Source organism: Megascapheus bottae, chromosome 36 (assembly GCF_031878675.1).
Source record: "Megascapheus bottae isolate mThoBot1 chromosome 36, mThoBot2.hap1, whole genome shotgun sequence".
Taxonomy (NCBI): domain Eukaryota; kingdom Metazoa; phylum Chordata; class Mammalia; order Rodentia; family Geomyidae; genus Megascapheus; species Megascapheus bottae.
In genome coordinates this window covers 2,193,081-2,211,307 of record NC_143544.1, presented here as the reverse complement: position 1 = coordinate 2,211,307, position 18,227 = coordinate 2,193,081, and the positions used below count along the sequence as shown (strand labels likewise).

Sequence of the window (18,227 nt, the reverse complement as noted above, 5' to 3'; positions counted from 1 at the left end):
GTCTAGCAGAGGCAGAGCTTTGCACTGGGGCTCACGCGGGTCAGTGCACGTGGTCAGAACCCCTCGAGGAGCTCCTGAGTCTCTGTACACCAGAGGTCTGTGAGTGATTGGTGCCCACAAACCAGTCATTGCCAGTGATTCTCGGGGCTTTCTGGGAGACAGATGTAAACGGAGGATGAGACACAGGAACAGAGAGCAGTGGAGGGGAGAATCCCCCTCTTCTCTTCCCTTCTCCCCTCCCTTCAGGCCTGCATGTGTAAGGACAGTGTGGGGGCTACTGGGGCAGCTGCCAGATTCAGAGCTCCCGGTAGGCTCCAAGCATGGGGGCTCTGACCTGCCTGGGGCCAGCAGGGCAGGCGCTCCCAGGTCCACGGCTGGTGCACTTCACCTGACACTGACAGATCTCCAGCCAAGCCCCAGCTTCTGGAAGTCCCCCAGAGAGGCCTGCAAGGGAAAAGTCAATGTGGTTCTGAGTCCCAGCTGGGAGCAGGCTGGCTGCAGGCCTCGCCACTCAGCAACCTCATTCCATTCAAGATGGCCCAAGCCATCCCTCGCTTCTAAGACGTATCTGCCAGCTTCCAAACCAAAGCAACCCCTGTGATGCCTCTTAAGACCAAAGAGAAGCCACAAAGGACAGACTCGGGGGTCTAGGCGGTCCCTTAGGCCGTGGGTACAGAAGAGCAGGCCTGTCGCTGGGGAGAGCGAGCAATGGAGCTAGTGCTTAGGACCTCATTTCGGCGTGGGAGATACTGACCACTCTGGATGCCATGGTGGCGCTAGCTGCGTAGCCTCATGGTTGAAATGGCCAGTTTTGCATGTAATCTCTTTTATTTCATATCCGCTCAGCTGGTAGGGAAAGGACCTGCGATTCCACGCAGGCCTCCACTCAGTGTGGGCCCATCACGCACTGTCTGGAACACTGTCTGGGACAGAAAGCTGGCAGCCACCTTGCTGAGGTCACTGTCGCCACCCATCTTACAAAGGATATAGCCGTAGAGGTTGGCAGCTTGCAGTGAAATCCCAGCCACCACAAGGGCCTGTGGGGGAAGAGCAAAGCCAGCTGCCGAGTGAGGGCTGAGGGGCACCCCGCCCCCCCCCACAGCCACAGGTTTGAAGGCACTGGACTTCAAGGTCATGGTGATGCAAGGTCAAAGCAATGCCATCCTTACCAGCCACTTGAGCTTCAGGGAGAACAAGGTAGTGAAGAAGAAGACCATCCAGATGAGGGGGCAGATAATGAGGCCCAGCCAGAAGATCCTTGCCTCGGCCTCGGTGCTGGAGACGTGCTGAGGAGAGGCCTGGGGGCAGGGGGCCGCTTTCACAGCTGCTGCCGGTGGACGGGAGTCTCACAGAGCATGCATACCAGTGGGATCTGTGTGTGTGTGTGGGGGGGGATCCAGACACATGCAACTCCACGGGAGCCAGGCCAGCCGTGCGCTGTGTCTTCCCAGACCCCATCCTGCCACCTTATCTTGAAGCATACCTTTCTGGCTTCAAACACCCAGTGGCTTCGCCCATCTTCGTCTATCTGGTTCCACCACCGCAGGCCTACCAGAAGTCTTCCGGTGACATTCTAAGGCAGATGGACAAAAGGACCCTGGGGAGGCCACTGGCCACAGTGTGCGTTGGTAAACGTGGGCTGGAGCAGCAAGGAGAGCATCCAGCTGCACTGGCTTTTCCAATCAGCTCTTCAACGATGACCACGACGCCAGAGCCATTCCTCAGCGCTGCACAACGCGCTCCTCCACGCCCATGTCCAGCACAGCCCAGAGTCCTGGTGGGGAGTCAGGGGAGGGGGGACCCCAAGTTCCCAAGGATGCGACTGCTGGGGCACAGGCCTTACCTTCACTGACCAGAAGTCGAAGGCCAGGAGAAGCAGGACGGTGACAAAGCAGCCCACGAAGCTGCTGCTGAACCAGTCACAGCCCACGTAGGTGACAATGGCACTCACTCGGAAGAACAGGTGGAAGAAGGTGGCCAGGGGGTGCCTAGGGGGACAGCCCAGAGGCACTTCACACAGAGCCAAGGGGAAGGCCAAACCAGGCGCCTATAACCCTAGCTACTCAGGAGGCTGAGATCTGAGGATCGTGGTTCAGAGCCAGCCTGGGCTGGAAAGTCCATGAGACATCTCCAATTAACTGCCAGAACACTAGAAGTGGTGCTGTGGCTCAGAGTAGAAGAGCCCCAGCCTTGGGTGAAAAAGCTGAGATGGGACTCAAGTAGTAAGTTCAAGCTCCACTACCAGTACACATTCGCACACATATGTACACCCAAACACATGCGTGTGTGCGCATATACACAAAGATCCTCTTTAATTGCTTCATTCCTTTGAAAATTGCACTCTGGACTTCTTGTTGTGTTCTGTTGGCTTTTTTGCTTGGCTGGTGAATTTTTAGAAATAGAATCTCACTAGGTAATAAGGTCCAGCCTCAACCCAGCATGGTGGCTCACGCCTGTAATCCTACCTACTCGGGAGGCTGAGATCTGAGGATCATGGTTCAAAGCCAGCCTGTGAGATTCTTACCTCCAATTAACCATACAAACCAGAAGCGGTGCTCAGGGGTAGGGTAGACACCTTGAAATAAAGAGCTCAGGGACAGTGCTCAGATCCAGAGTCCAAGCCCCATGGCCAACAAAATAAATAAGGTCTAGCCTCAAACACTCAGCCTCCTGAATGCTGGGATTACAGGCGTGTATCACCATGCCTGGCTGGCAGTGTGGATTTTAAACATCATTGCCAGCAGAAGTCCTCATCAAACAGCCTACCCTCAACTCCACGATCATTGAGTGCCTCAGGAAGGCTGAGGTCCTGGGTGGCACAGGTCTAGTGGAAGTTACAACTCCTTCCAGGCTTGTTTGGCTGTGATGGGCGGCTAGGACTTGTTTCTAAGCATGGGGCGAGTGGGGCTGGTAAGATCCACTGACCCATCTCTAGCCATGGCAATTGCTAGATCATGGTTCTCTATGCTGTCATGTACATTTGAATTAAAGAATAGAGAAGCCATCAGAATGGAACCTTGTTCTTGCCTTTGAGAGTGAACCCAGTGCAAAGGGTTAGATTCTGGTGCCTGGGTGGCCACATATGGTTTAAAAAAAAAAAAAAGAAAGAAAAGAAAGAAAGAAAATTCACATTTAAAAATCCCCAATTGAGTAACTGGTCATTGCAGCTGGGTGAAAGTTCCAGAACATAGGTCCTTTCTTCTGGGCTTACTAGTTCCTCTTAATAAACGAAGTGGGGGCACAAATGCCAATTTCCACACCTGGCTGGTGTGGAAGAGGGAAAGCCTGGAGGCTGGACCTGCCTGTGGGGGCTTATAGCCCCGAGCCAGGAAGAGCTGGCTTGGGCCTCAGTCTGCTCCCCTGTGGTGTGGGAAAAGAAACCTGCCTGGGACACCAGAGATTCCTGCAAGGTCAGACGTGTAGGCTGTCTGCAGAGGCGTCCTCAGCTGCAGGCCGGCCCCCAGCTGACGATTTTTTGAGAACAGAAGGGAACCTGCACACGTTCTCCATTTGCATGTCCTTCATTAGATGGGGATGATTTTCTCCTTGGTTAAAAATACAACCAGGACTGTTTTTTCCTCCATCCCAGACACCCACTGACACTCGGATGGCGTCTGCTGACCTCATAAATAAAGGTGTGGGGAGGAAGGGGAACCCCAAGTGTCAGGAGGAAGGAGGAAACAGAGGCTGCCAGCCCCCCTCAGCCTCAGGCCCAGACGCCAGCTCCTCCGCTGCTGGTCCTCTGGGAGCCACACCTCACCTCAAGCCCCTGGAGACTGTGCAGACACGCCCTCGCCCCTACCCCACGGTCAAGGCTGGCTTGCTTCCAGGAATAAGGCAGGAAGGGACTCAAAACAGGTGAACCAGGTGCTTCTGGTCACGCCTGTCACCCTAGCCCCTCAGGAGGCTGAGATCTGAGGGTTATGGTTCAAAGCCAGCCTGGGAGAGGAAAGACTCAACTCCAGTGAACCACCAGAAAAGCCAGACGTGGGGCTGTGGCTCAAGTGGCAGAGTACCAGCCTTGAGCAGAAAAGCTCAATGACAGTGCCCAGAGTTCAAACCCCAGTACTGACACCAAAGGAAATAAAAAGGCAAGGAATCGCTCCTGAGCCCTTTAGAACTTGGCCCAGCGTGCATACCCAGGCCGTCTGAGTGGACACCAGTTGAGCACTCACCCTTGGCACTCAGAAGTCAACACCTGTGTGGAAGCAAATAGCAGGGTAGACCTCCCTGAGGCCGCCACACCTTCCATGCCTGTTTCTGTTCTTTATTTCTTTTTAAAGAGACATCCCAAATGCAAAGACTGGGAAGCCTGGTGTCAGGATGGAAGCAGGGCCCCAGGGGCGCACCAGCATCACAGGGACTGCCACAAGCACGGGCCAGTTCACATGCTTCCTGAGGCCAACGGCCTCCTGCGTCAGTCAGCCAGAATGCCAACACTTTCCAAAGACAGGCAGCCGAGCAGAAAGGAAAGCCAGGCACAGATTTCACAGGGCCAGGACCCAAACTGCTATGGAGCAGAATCAGCCAAAATGTCCCCCACCCCCACCCCGGCAGGGGAACGGCCCAGCCCCTTCTCCTTGACATTATGTGTTCTCCAAGATCAGGGCTGTGGCCCTGGCATGGACTTTACTCAGTGCTGTAAGTCACCTGGGGAGGTGTCCATAGATTCCATGCAAAGACAATGGCTTGCTTTTCTCAGTGTTACTAGAGATTTAACTCAGGATTTCTCACTTACAACTGCTCTTCCATGAGCCATGTGCCTCCGTGCTTTTTTTTTTAATGTGTTTGTTGATTGATGATTTGCTTTGGGCCTCAATCTCTGATCCTCCTCCCTCAAACTCCCAGGTAGCTGGGATTACAGGTATATATATATATATGATAGAGCCCAGCTTGTCTTTGCAGTGCATTCTTACTTTTTGCCACTACAAGAAAAACACCAAAGAAAAACAACTTAAAGGAGGACAGATGTAGCCTGACTCCTGCTTTCAAAGGCCTTGGTCTACCATTCTCTTGTTCTATGGCTACAGGTTTGTGTTCAGACTAAACACCACAGGGCTAGACTCTATGGCGGAGGAATCTGCTCACCTGACGGCAGTCAGAAGAGGTGGGGGAGTGGGGCGGGGGGGGGGGGGGGAAGTGGAGATGATCCTGTCTTCCTGTGCATTCTTGTTGCATTCCTGTGCATTGTTGTTTTCTCATTTGCTTGTTTGACATAGGGTCTGAAGACATAGCCCTGGCTGGTCTCAAACTGCAGATTCTTCCAATGCTGGCTGAGTTGGCCTTTACTAAGATAATGTCCCCAAAGACCCTTGCCATCTACTTGACTCTAAACACCCTCTCCAAAGGTTGATCTGTCCCCTGGTCTGCACTGAGCCCTGGAATAAATAAATGACCATGTGACTTCACACTTCAGGGATGTGACAGACCTCCCTTCTTCATCCTGATTGTGAGCAGAAGTTGCCCTTGAGCCACTTGATCCTCTTACCCATTGCTTGTGCAAGCCAGTGTGTGAACTGGACCTAGGAAGAAGGAAACTGAGCCACCCGGGATGGAAAGGGTTAATTCAAAATCTGTAATTCGTGCTCTGATCAAAGAGAAGTGAAATTCATTCCAGTTCCCCCATTCTGTGGGTTTCTTTCCCTGGTAATCAGACCTTCCTTAAACTCAAACAATTCCTTCTTGGTATACTTGCTTACTAGTCATGTTTCTATGTTTTGTTTTGTTTTTTTTTTTCAGAATAGATTTGAGAGATCTGGGAACAGTGTGACTTGTGCCCCAAAGGTCGTGGGGACAGGGGTCTCTAGCCACTAGTACACACAGCTTCTCCCTTCACAGTAAAGAACCCCACCCCCCCCTGCACTGATTCTGATTCTCAGTAGTATTGGAGCATGCTATGTGAGCATGCGCGTGTGTGGGCATCGATCAGAGACACTCCTAACACTGTCCCTAGAACAATCACCTGCCCTGTCACCTGCCTCCTCTCCCCCCCCCCCACTACCAACTTTCCTTGGGTCCACATTACACATGGAAATGAGACAGTCACTCCAGATACCTTGCAAGACAAATGTAGCACATCAGATCCTAACCCAGCTTCCCCACAGCTTCTCAGGGATCCTGTCACTCTTCAGGGACAGTACCCATGTATGAAAGACATTTTGGTTCATGCACTTAGTCACCACGAATGAAAGATTACCATCAAGAAGGTCTGGAAATCACCTCCCCCTCCGCCTCCCAGCCATGACTCAAGTAACTTGTGGCCCTGAGCTCTCAGTTCCTACCCTCCCCCACAGCCAAGCACAGCCCAAAGACACAGCAGAGGACTGATGTGTGAACCACAGGGCTGGGGCTCTGGCACACATCTGCCAACCCAACGATTTCCCAGGTCAAGCAGGAGGATCTTAGCCCAGGAGCAAAGGAATGCCATATCTTTTTTTTTTTTTTCTTTGCCAGTCCTGGGCTTGAGCTCAGGGCCTGAGCACTGTCCTTGGACTTTCTCAAGGCTGGAGCTCTACCACTTGAGCCTCAGCACCACTTCTGGCTTTTTTCTATATGTGGTACCGAGGCATCGAACCCGGATCTTTATGCATGCTAGGCAAGCACTTTAACCACTAGGCCAAACTCCCGGCCCAGGAGTGCCATATCTTAAAAAATAACCAACACAAAGAGGGCTGGAGGTATGGCTCAAGTAGCAAAGCACCTGCTCAGCAACCATGAAGCTGGAGTTCAAAGCCAGCCAGGATAGACAAATCAGTGAGATCAATCAGCAAAGAGCTAGAGGTGGAAGGATAGCTCAAGTGATAGCATGCCAGCCGTGAGTGTAAAAACCTCAGTGAGAGTGTGAGATCCCGCGTTCTGTCCAGTTTTGCCCCAGTACTGTCGCCAACAGGATTCCACTTTCCTGGAGTGAGTGCTCAAGTCTTTAGCCACAGGAAGTAGAATGGTGGTTACCAGGGGGCCCAGGTGGGGGGAAGAAGAGTTGTTTAATGGGTGCAGGGTTTCAGTTTTATGGTTTGGGATTTTTTTTTTAAACTGTATTTTATTTTTGTCTTTTCTTTTTTGGTTCTGAGGATCACATTCAGGACACTGCACTTGCTAGGCAAGAGCTTGGCCGTTCCGTTTTACAGAATGAAAATATTCTGTCTTGCAATACAAACACACCAAACCCTACTGACCTTTATGACAAAATCGGTAAGACAGTACATTTTTTTTCCATTTTTTTTTTTGGCACTGTGGGAAATTGAGTATTCTCCCACTTGAGCAGCATTGCCAGTCCTTCCTGCTTTTGATTTATTTCTCAGCTAAAGGTCGCATCAAGTGTGTGTGTGTGTGTGTGTGTGTGTGTGTGATTAAATAACTTTTTTTTTTTTGCCAGTCCTGGGGCTTGAACTCAGGGGGGCTTGGGCACTGTCCTTGAGCTTTCTCAAGGCTAGCTCTCTACCCCTTGAGCCACAGCACCACTTGGGGCTTTTTCTGTGTATGTGGTACCAAGGAATTGAACTCAGGGCTTTGCACATGCTAGGCAAGCACTCTACCACGAGGCCACACTCCTGGCCCAACAATTATAATAAGCCCATTGAGGGAACACACACACACACACACACACACACACACACACACACACACACACACACCACCCTCCAGCACCTTTGTCACCTGGCAGTGAGGACAGGAAAGTCTGGCAGGAAGCACATCTCTGTCCCCAGGGCCCAGCTAGCACGTGGCAAGGTCAGGCTGGTTCAACAGCTCTGTTTCTAAGACCACTCCTTGGAGGCTGCACAAGGCAGGGAAACCTGCTCCAAGTCCTCTCAGGACCCCAGGTATATCCTAGAATTCCACCTTCCCTCAACACCACCAGGCCAACCAAGAATCTGCAAACAACCATCTTCACCTGGAATTAGTGGTTCTGACCTTTTCTGGATGGTGACTCATTTAAAAATCCAATTAAATGGAATTATCCAATTAAACCCTTAATGGACACTTACAAAATTTAAACCGTCATTTTCAAAGGTTCTGAGACCCTAATTTCCATGGGGGACCTGAGTTTAGGCTCTCCTCTCACAGAGGTGGGTGATGCCATCTTAAATTCACATTTCCAGACCCAGCCTCTGTAAACCTGATGAACTATTTTCAGGGTCAGGCCCAGGAATATTATTCAACAGATTCTGGAATCGCCCCCAAAGGATTGTGGGTCACTCCCAGGTGACCATATGGCCACTCCTTCCATACCTGGCCTGCCCTCCCCTGCCCACTGAACCTGACTACCAAGGAGCTTGGAGCCATACTGAACAATTCACATTTTTCTTGGGGTTTGAATTCAAGACATTGCGCTTGCTAGGGAGGGCTGGAGCCATTGCCTTACCCGTTTTCTTTTCTCCTTTCTTTTCTTTCCTTTCTTTCTTATCTTTCTTTCTCAGTCCTGGGGCTTGAACTCAGAGCCTGGGCACTATCCTTGAACTTTCTCAAGGCGAGCAACCTACCACTTGAGCCACAGCACCATTTCTGGCTTTTTCTGTGTATATGATACTAAGGAACCAGACCCAGGGCTTCCCGTTTGCTAGGCAAGCACTCGACCACTAGGCCAAACTCGGCCCTGTGCTCTTTTTTTAGTGCCTCCTACTAGAGCTGGGATAACAAGTAAGCATCACCATGCCAGGCTGTAGCTAAGCGCTGGGCAGGGCACCCATGTGGCCCGAGGTGGCAGAAGCATGGCTATGAAGCCAGGGCGATGCCATAGGGCTGGGGCCTGGCCCCATGTGCCTGGCATGGCCCCTCTGTCCAGGGGCTGGCATACGGAAGAGGTTCACAACAGACACATAAGGAGGCTAGCTGCTGGCCGGGCCTCCTTGCCTGGGATCCAGTGTCTGCAGTGGTCTTGCAGGACCAGCATCATTCCCGAGGGAGGGTGCAGGGTGACCCCGAAATCCGCCCCTGCCAACATCTGAATGATGCCAAAGTTCTTTTATTGTGAGCTGACTTGGTATAGGGGCTCAAAATTTGGAAGTGGGTCCATCACAAACAGCTTCATTGGGGGAAGGCTCAGGAAGTGTGAGGGTGTGTGTGTGTGTGTGTAGGGAAGGCAGGGAGGGCGGGAGGTCAGCAGGTAGGTGTGGTGCCCACACCTGTGATCTTAGCCACTCAGCAGACTGAGATTGGTTCAGAGCGGCCCGGGCAGGTGAAGCTGAGACTCTGATCTCCAGTTGGCCGGCCAGGGGTAGAGCAAAAAAGCCAAGCAAGAGCTCAAGCTCCAGTTCCAGCACAAAAGGAACCCCTCCAAAGGCCTTTCCGCCCGCCCAGCCTGCGCATCCCCGCCAGCTCCCAGGACTGTCCCTCCCCAGCCCCACTGGCCTTGTGCTGACCCGCGCTGACCTTCCCTCGGCCGCAGGGCCTTGGCACTGCTGTGCCTTCCTGTGCATTCTTCCTCCTCATCCTTCCGTCTCGGCTCAGGCCTCCGCCATGCCCCCCACCGCCCCTGCGCCTGGTGAATCGGGAGGAGGACGGCGCACTGGCAGCTTGGAGGCCCCCCTGCCCCAGGCCGCCTCAGCGTACCTGATCTTCGCCTTCCTGAGCGCCAGCTCCTCTTCGTTTCCGAAGTCCAGAGACACATCCTCGGTGTCGTCCACCAGGGCCTGGGGGGACGCGGGCAGCGGTGGCAGGCCCACCCCCGGGGTCCCCGCCCCGCCCCAGGGGCGCGAGGCCTTCTCCATCGCGCGGACCGCGGGCCCGGCGCACCTGCCCGCCCCCTCCCTCCCCGCACTCCCCGCCCAGCGTCCCCCCGCTCACCGGCTTCATCCTCCCGAGCGGGCCTGGCGGGCGGGGCGGCGGCCGGGGTGCGGGGAGGCGGCGCCCCGCGTCCCGCGCGTCCCAGAGCGCAGTCGCGGCGCGGGGCGGGGGTCGCTCGGGAGGCGGGGTGTGTGTGGGGGGGGATCGGGGGTTCTAGGATCGCGTGGGGCTCGGGGGCGCAGGCCGGGGCCTGGACCCCAGCTTTGGGGTGCGCACAGCCGGAGGTCCAGTCCGGGTCACCCCGGGGCTTCCCCGCCCACTCCCCCGAAAATCACCAACCGCTGCTGGGGTCGCGTCGGGGCAGGGAGGCGGGAAAAATCCCTTGGAAGCCCCGTTTGGGGTCAACGGACACGGTCAGTTTTGGGGTGCCCCCCCCAGCCCCCCTCCGCGAGGACTCGCCCTCTGCAGGGCCTGGGCCGGGGGAGGGGTCCGCCGAGTCCCAGAGCTCGGCTGTCATTGGTCCTGAATCCGGCTTGGGGCTGTGTCATCTGTTGCCAGGTAGATTTCAGGCATGACGTCACCGCTTGTCAGGTAGCGGTGGGGCATGACGTCACCGGTTACCAGGTAGTTGTCAGGTCTCCAGGAGGCTGAAGGGCCCTGCTGAGGGCTTGGGAGCAGAGACTCCTGGGAAACAACAGCCCCCCCCCCCCACCTGCCAAGGAGGACAGGAAAACACCTATAAGACTCCCTGCTGGGGTGGTGGGAGGCCAATATATACATATATATATATATATATATATATATATATATATATATATATATATATATGCGGTCATGGGGCTTGAACTTGACCTGGACGCTGTCCCTGAGCTCTTCAGCTCAAGGCTACCACCCTACCCTGGAGCCAAGCCCCACTTCCTGTTTTCTAGAGGTTAACTGGAGATAAGAGTCTCAGATCCTTTTGTGCCCAGGCTGGCTTTGAACCTTGATCCTCAGATCTCAGCCTCCTGAGTAGCTAGGATGACAGGCGTGAGCCACCGCGCCTGGCTATATATTTTTATATATTGCATTTCATTTATTTATTGTAACCAGATTGGCATCAAACTTGCTATCCTCCTGCCTCTACCTCTTGAGCGCTAGGACTATGGGCATACATCCCCACATGCCAGGGACTTTATCCAGTGTCCCATCAGAGTGTCCCCTGAGTGTCTCATAAACATCTTGATTTTCCATCTTCCTTTTGGATCCCCTCCCTTCCGCTGGAGTTCTCAGAATGGTATCCTTGCTATGAGAAACTTGCCTGGCCCTGCTGCTGGCAAGAGATCTGGAGGACCTGGAGACTGCCTGCTGTGCAGGAAAACTGGAAGACTTGAGCCTGATCTGCAGACTGTGTCAGGCTGTGATTGACCTGCAGAAACACAGCCCTTTCTTCCCACCATGGCCCAACTATCTGTTCTGCCTGGGTTGAGCAGGACGCCCTGGGCCTGTGCACAGATGAGAGGAGAAAGCCTGGGTCTCTGTCTTTTATAGACGCTTTTTTATTGTGTGTGCATGCACGCACATGCTCATGCCAATACTGGAGTTTGAACTCGGGGACTGGGTGTGGTCCTTTAGCTTTTTTGCTTAAGGCTCTCTACCACTTGAACCACAGCTCTATTTCCAGCTTTTTTTTCTTTTTAACATGTTAATTGGAGATAGGAGTCCGATGGGCTTTGAACCCCTATCCTTTCTCCTGAGTAGCAAGGATTACAGGTGTAAGCCGTCAGTGCCTGTGGCCCTTCGGGTGGTTTTTTTAGTTTGTTTTGTTTTGTTTGTTTTTACCTTTCCTCTCCCCTGAGACTGTGTGACAGGCAGATTGCGCCCATCCTCAAAACATACCTTCCTCAGGGTCTTGGCACAAGCCGTGCCTTCTTCATTCATGCTCCCCATCACACCTACAGAGAGTGTTACTTCCTGACAGCACACACCTTAGGGCATGGGATGTCTCTGTCCTGGTATGGTGGAGGTGTTACCATCATCCTTCCTGAGATGAGACACAACGCAAGGTGTGATCCTCAGTGAATCATCACTCTGCTTAACCCTCCGTCTTTGCCCACAGGATCAAGCATCAGCTCTTTCTCGGTGGACAGGCCAAGTCTTCTGGCCTTCCTTGGAGCAGCTGTCTGGCCCAGTGTGGGTGAAATGGAAGGCTGGCCTTGTCCTCAGCAGCTGGAGGCCTGGAGGCCAGGAGGCTGGCCTCCCTCCAGACGGCCCAGGGGTCCTGCCAAGTCAGAGCCAACCGATCCAAAAATTCTGATTTTAAGACCAAAGTGTGGGGCCTGGATTCACCTAGGTAGGGTCTGAATCCAGTTCTCTGTATGTGTGTGTGTGTCTCTCTCACATTCACACATTCATTGCCTTCCAGCCGAGGCCCCCCTGCCCTCCCCTGCTCCCCTCCTCCTCCCTCTTTGCGTGGTAGACATAGCAGGTCTGAGGCCAGAGCAGCTGCTGCAAGAGAAGCTGAGTCTCACCCACCAGTCCCAGCAGGTGTAGGCCTGAGCTGGCCTGGAAGAGGGAAAACCAGCGGCCTCTGGCTCCCTGCCCTGGCAGGGGAGAGTCACCATTTACGGGAAATAGCTGCTCTAAGGAGAAAGGGCGGCTGGTGGCTGGCTGCTGGCCACTGTCCACGCCTTGGCCCCTGTCCAGAGGGTGAATAAATCTCAGGCTTCTCTCTAAACCCTGCTCAGTTTCTTCCCTGATAGCTTGACAATGCTCCTGCACAACACCCAGCCAGGAGCATGCGCGCGCGCACACACACACACACACACACACACACACACACACACCCCTTCCAAACCAAACAAAACCCAAAGCAAAACAAAATTCCGGCCTTCTGCTAAGTGTTTTATTTATTGCGTCGGGAACTAAAGAGCAGCCTGGCTCAAGTTCAAAGCTAGATCCATCTCTTATCCCAGTTGCGAGAGCTTAAGCAAGCTACCAGATCTCTCTGGGCTTCTCAGGGTGTTATGGGAAAATAAACAAGCTTGTGTTTTATTGTGCACTCAGAACGTTTGTTGCAGGGAATACACGTTTGCTGTCAGTGAAGCCCGTCTTTTCTGCTACCCCAGCACAAGCCAGGGCACAGGAAGAGAGCACCGCTACCCATTTTACAGACCTGCCAGATATGTCACTGAAGCTACATCCCAAGTCTCCTGTCTCCTGCATCCCTGCTGCTCACTCTCCCGTTGCACAAATGATGAGTGGCCCTAGCCACATGATTTGGCCAAGAGCCAATCCCCCTAGGCTAAGTCTGATCTCCTCAAAAGTTTAAAACAAATAACAAAATAGAGATGGAGTCAATTGCCAATACTTGAAGTCCAGATGTCCAGCCAGGTGCCTTGCAAGGCCCTGATTCAAAATGGTGTGTGAGAGGAAGGGTCCATTTGAACTCGGATGGCACCCAAGAACCACGCTGGCTGAAGATGCTTATGGGACAGACCCAGAGCTGACTGCGTCCAGAAATAGGGAAAAATTCAAGTCTCTGTTGCTGGGCCGACTCAGCCTGAGGGAGGGACAGGGTCTGGCATCCGTCCTCTGGGAAATCCAATCTGAGAAATTCAAAACTGCTGCTCATCTGTATATGTATATTATTATTCAGTCGTAGGTCTTGAACTCAGGGCCTGGACGCTGTCCCTGAGCTCTTTGGCTCAAGACTAGCACATTGAGCCACAGCTCTACTCCTGGTTTTCTGTCAGTTAATTAGAGATGAGAGAGTTATGGACTCTTCTGCCTGGGCTGGCTTTGACCTGCAATAATCAAATCCCAGTCTCCAGGGTAGCTAGGATGATAGACGTCAGACCCCAGCACCTGGCTGAATTGCATTTTTAATTTTACTTTTTGATGTTTTGGGACAAGGTCTCAGTCAATAGCCCAGGCCAGACTTGTCCTGCAGATCCTCCTGTCTCCAGATCTCCAGGGCTGGGATTGCAAGTGTATACCACCATACCCAGACAATGTCTCCTTTTTAGAAGGACCTGGGTCTTGTCAGCTGAAACCTGGGGATCAAGGTTCCAAGCTAGCCTAGACAGGAACCTTGAGACTCTAATTAACCACTAAATAATCATCATCATCATAAATAAGCTGGAAGTAGTGCTGCGACTCAAGTGTTGGAGCACTAGCCTTGAATACAACAGTCCTGAGTTCAATCCCCAGGGCTGGCACAGAGAAAACAAAAAACAAAAAACAAAGTAAAGTAAAAAAGAGGGAGTGGCTTACACAGTCAAGTGCTTAACCCAGCCTGCTCAAAGCTGGTTCAGTCTCCTTTATCACCCTATGGGTTGTTCTCTCACAAAAAGAGGCAGGTGTTCTGCCATGGGAGCCAGGCCTGCCAGAGCCACGCCTACCAGAGCCACGCCCATGAGAGCCACGCCCACCAGAGCCACGCCCCCGTTTTAACACACACACACACACACACACACACACACACACAATTGTTATTGTAGAAGTGATAGACAGAAGGGTTCTGGTTACGTGAGTCAGATAATGAGTACATTTCTTTTTGGACAATGTCACCTCTTCTTTCTCTCCCAGTTTTTCCCTCCCATCCCTACCCACAAATTGTATAGTTTATTTTCCACAATATCGAGTGAGTAGCATTGCGTCATTTGGGTACCCTTTGTCCCCCTTTTCTGTGCCCTCCCTCATCCTCCCAAAGACAAGTAAACTAACCAACAAGGCAAAAGGAAAAGACAGCAAAAACAGCAAGGACAACAACAATGACAGAAAAATATCTTGTTTCCATTTCTTGGAGTTCATTTTGGAAAGTGTTAATATATATATATATACACATTATATATATATATATAGCTATTGAGCCTTTGTGATTGGTTTCTATGAATATCTTCCTTTGGTCTCACTATGTAAATGTCTAGAGACCTGTATAATTTCTCATGTCCCAGTATATAAGCCACCTGGTATGTTTATTTGTAGATTTATAGGTACATGCTAGTTACCACAAAAGAGGGAAAGCATTTTTCTAATCAGAAGCATTATACACACACACACACACACACACACACACACACACAGCTCAAAATAATAAATAATTCCCACACACCCAGCAGTCCCCTAGAGCCAGCACCCCGTCACATTCTAAACAAGCTGTGTCCAGTCCTCTCAGAGCCCCTGTTGAGGGTCTATGTCTCTCCAAATCAAGGAGAGCCAGGTCCTTCCTGTCTCTTCATGCTTTCCTTTCTGGATAAGAGTCTTTCCTGCCTCAGTGGGCCTCAGGGAGAGATGCCCACACCTGGCTCTGCCCCCTGCCTTGATCTAGCAATGCCAGCCCCCACGGCTCAGAGGCCTGAGTGAAGCTGAGCTAAACTGTCCCGATGCCTCTCAGATCGGGCCATTCCTCCAGCAGGACTAGGCAGACAAGTTTCTGGAAGGAAGCAGATCTCCGCCATCTCCCAGGATTGTTTCCTGTCCCCCTGCGCTAGAGGAGGCAGGGAGCCAGCAGTACTGCGCAGTCTCCCAGATAAATCACCCTGCAGATCCTAGAAGGAAGAAGGCACCCAGGGGTGGGGGGATGTGTGTAGGGGGCCTTGGGGCTTCCTGTGTGTTGTCCCTTGTGTCTTTCTAACCTCCGGGAGTTTCAGGGGGTTTCCAGAGGCTGTGGAAGCGTTCTCCAGAGTCCTTCCTTCTGGCTTCAGGCTCCCTCACATAGCCTGAAATCGAAAGCCAGAACCTGGGTGTGGGCTGTGACTTCCTCAGCTGGGAATTGAACCAGGAGACACTCACACACACACACACACACACTCACACTCCACAGAGCAGAGCAGAGCAGCTGGACAAAGCCATCGTGTGGTTCTGTGACCTGCCAGGCTTGGGTGGGTAGGATCTGATCATCTGACACCAGAGCTCACCTGGAGAAGTGGTGAGACACAGCAGGGTAGGGTAGGGGCTGAGTTCCCACCCAGCATAACCTGGGATGGAAGCAGCAGGAGGGTACCCAGGCCCAAAGTCTGTCAATGAGGGGCGGGGCCAGGGCCTGGAACTAGAAGCCCTGGAGACTGGCCACACTCAAAGAGGAACCACCTCATAGATGCGTCCTAGATAGCCCCTGGTTGCCAGCCAAGGGTATTTCTAACATCTTTCAAGGGATATACAGAATTGTCAATGGAGGCAGATGGCCTAGGATGGCTGTGTGTCTGTCTTCTCATCTACCAAATGAGTTTGAGGGCTTTAAATGGCCCATAGGACCAGATATCCACAATAGCAGATCCTAGAGAGCCACAAGATAATCAAACACAGCCGGGTGCTTCTTGACCAAATAAGCTGAAGAGGGCAGTGTGAACCGAACTCAATTTCTGAAATTAAAACAATCACAACAACAACAAAAAACCCCCACTGACTGAAAAGCAGCAAGGGGAACTAAAAAGCCCATAGAAACCCTCCAGGAACATGTATCCAGAGCCAAGTATGGTATCCCATACCTGTAATCCCAGCATTTGAGAGGCTGGAGGCCCGAGGATGAGCAAAGACCAAGTCAATCTAGAATACCTAGAAAACGGACTCAAAACCAACCGGCTGACAAAAGGGGCCTGTGCCTAGGGTTTGTGGATTTGGTAACTGCCTAGACTTATTCCCTAAAGCGACTTTCCCTCCCTCTCAAAGCAAGGCCCGGCCACCAGTGTGTGGCATGGGAATTCCTTCAGGGACTGGGGACTGAAGTGAGTTCCCCACTCATGAGGTTGGCATCTCAGAGGCCTCTGGGTCCCAAAGGAAACAATTAAGGATGATAGTCACATCTCAAGGGGCAGAAAAGAGACTTAGAATTGCAGGCGTTCTTACAACAACTTCTTTAGAAGTGTTGTGAGTTGGGGTGGGTGAGTGTGTCCGCAGGCTGTGCTGAAATAAGAGCCATTGTGGTAGCCCTGAGCTTTCTTGGGGAGGGATGGAGGGAGAGAGGGGAGGGATGGAGGGAGAGAGGGGAGGAGGGGGAGAGGCCTGGTTACCCCCAGCGAGGGCCAGGCAGCCTTACGTTTCTAGAAGTTATGCTGGCGTTTGGACAATCTCCGGGGTGGAGATGGATAGAAAGCTAACTTCAGGCCTCACCAACCTCAGTCATCCCGGACTCTGCTGGAGTGCTGCCTCCAGAGGTAGAGACCTCTACTACTTGAGCCTCTTCCCCTCCCCCCGCCCCACCCCACCACAGTTTTGCTTTTAGTGCTTGTTGAAATAGTCTCTTTTTCTTTCCTGGCCTATCCTTGAACCTGGATCCTCTTATTTCTGCCTCCCAAATTGTCAGGATTGCACTCATATACCACCTCACCTGGCTGTAATCTCTGTAATCTCTTCTTCCTCTTCCTCCTCCTCCTCCTCCTCTTCTTCTTTTTTTTTTTTTTTGCCAGTCCTGGGCTTGAGCTCAGGGCCTGAGCACTGTCCTTGGACTTTCTCAAGGCTAGAGCTCTACCACTTGAGCCTCAGCACCACTTCTGGCTTTTTTCTATGTATGTGGTACCGAGGAATCGAACCCGGGTCTTCATGCATGCTAGGCAAGCACTTTAACCACTAGGCCAGACTCCCGGCCCCCTCCTCTTCTTCTTCCTCTTCCTCTTCTTCTTCTTCTTCTTCCTCCTCCCCCCTTCCCCTTCCTCCTCCTCCTTCTCCTCCTCTTCCTCCTCCTCCTCTTCCTCTTCTTCTTCTTCTTCTTCTTCTTCTTCTTCTTCTTCTTCTTCTTCTTCTTCTTCCTCCCCCTCTTCCCCTTCTCCTTCCTACTCCTCCTCCTCCTCCTTCATCTTTGTCTTTGTCTTCGTCTTCCATCCCAGGGCTTGGAACTCAGGGCCTGGGCACTGTCCTTGAGCTTTCTCACAGCTAACACTCTACCACTTGAACCACAACACCACTTGGATTTTTCTGTGCGCGTGGTCCTGAGGAATTGAACCCAAGGCTTCAAGCATGCTAGGCAAGCACTCTACCACTAGGCCACACCCCCAATGCCAGTCCTTTCTCTTTATAAAGACATGGGTCAGTGGGGTCTGGCTCTCCCTAACATGTTGGTCTCATGACCACCTCTAAAGACCCTGTCTTCAGACCTTTCTCCAACATGTGGAGTCATACTCCGACGTCTGGCAGGTTTGGCTCTGCATGGCCTCCGTGGCCCCCCAAGTGGCAACCTGTGTTTCTACCAAGGACAAATGTTTGCAGGCTGTGTTGCCATGCGCTGATAGATTGGAGATGCATAGCAATCGCTTAAGACAACGGGTTGGGCTGGGCAGCAGTGGGCACCTCTGGGTACCTCTGTCCCAGGCCGGCAGAGCTCAAATGTCAGGGGAAGAGGGACATGTTTATTTGGAAAGGAGAACCTCCCCAGCCTGCGGTTTCTTCAGCATGGGAGGAAGTTCCAGTTCCATGAAAGAGCAGGGGGGCGAGGAGGGGAGAGAGAGAGAGAGAGAGAGAGAGAGAGGGAAACAGCAATTTGTTTTTCAAACACTTCTTCCCCAAATATTGTGGATACTTGAAATTTT

At 52.4% G+C, this 18,227-nt stretch overlaps 1 protein-coding gene across 1 annotated transcript; it reads right to left on the bottom strand.

The window, feature by feature from the left end:
* Window positions 1–809: 809 nt before the first annotated feature.
* Window positions 810–10,189, bottom strand: Tvp23a (trans-golgi network vesicle protein 23 homolog A). The gene is made up of 6 exons (XM_090324693.1): window positions 9,784–10,189; window positions 9,550–9,629; window positions 1,844–1,988; window positions 1,484–1,573; window positions 1,170–1,298; window positions 810–1,037 (listed from the first exon to the last, which is right to left on the bottom strand). Exons 1-6 carry the CDS (start codon window positions 9,790–9,792, stop codon window positions 843–845), a joined length of 648 nt encoding a protein of 215 aa, XP_090180819.1. The 5' UTR covers window positions 9,793–10,189; the 3' UTR covers window positions 810–842.
* Between the last annotated feature and the right edge of the window lie 8,038 nt (window positions 10,190–18,227).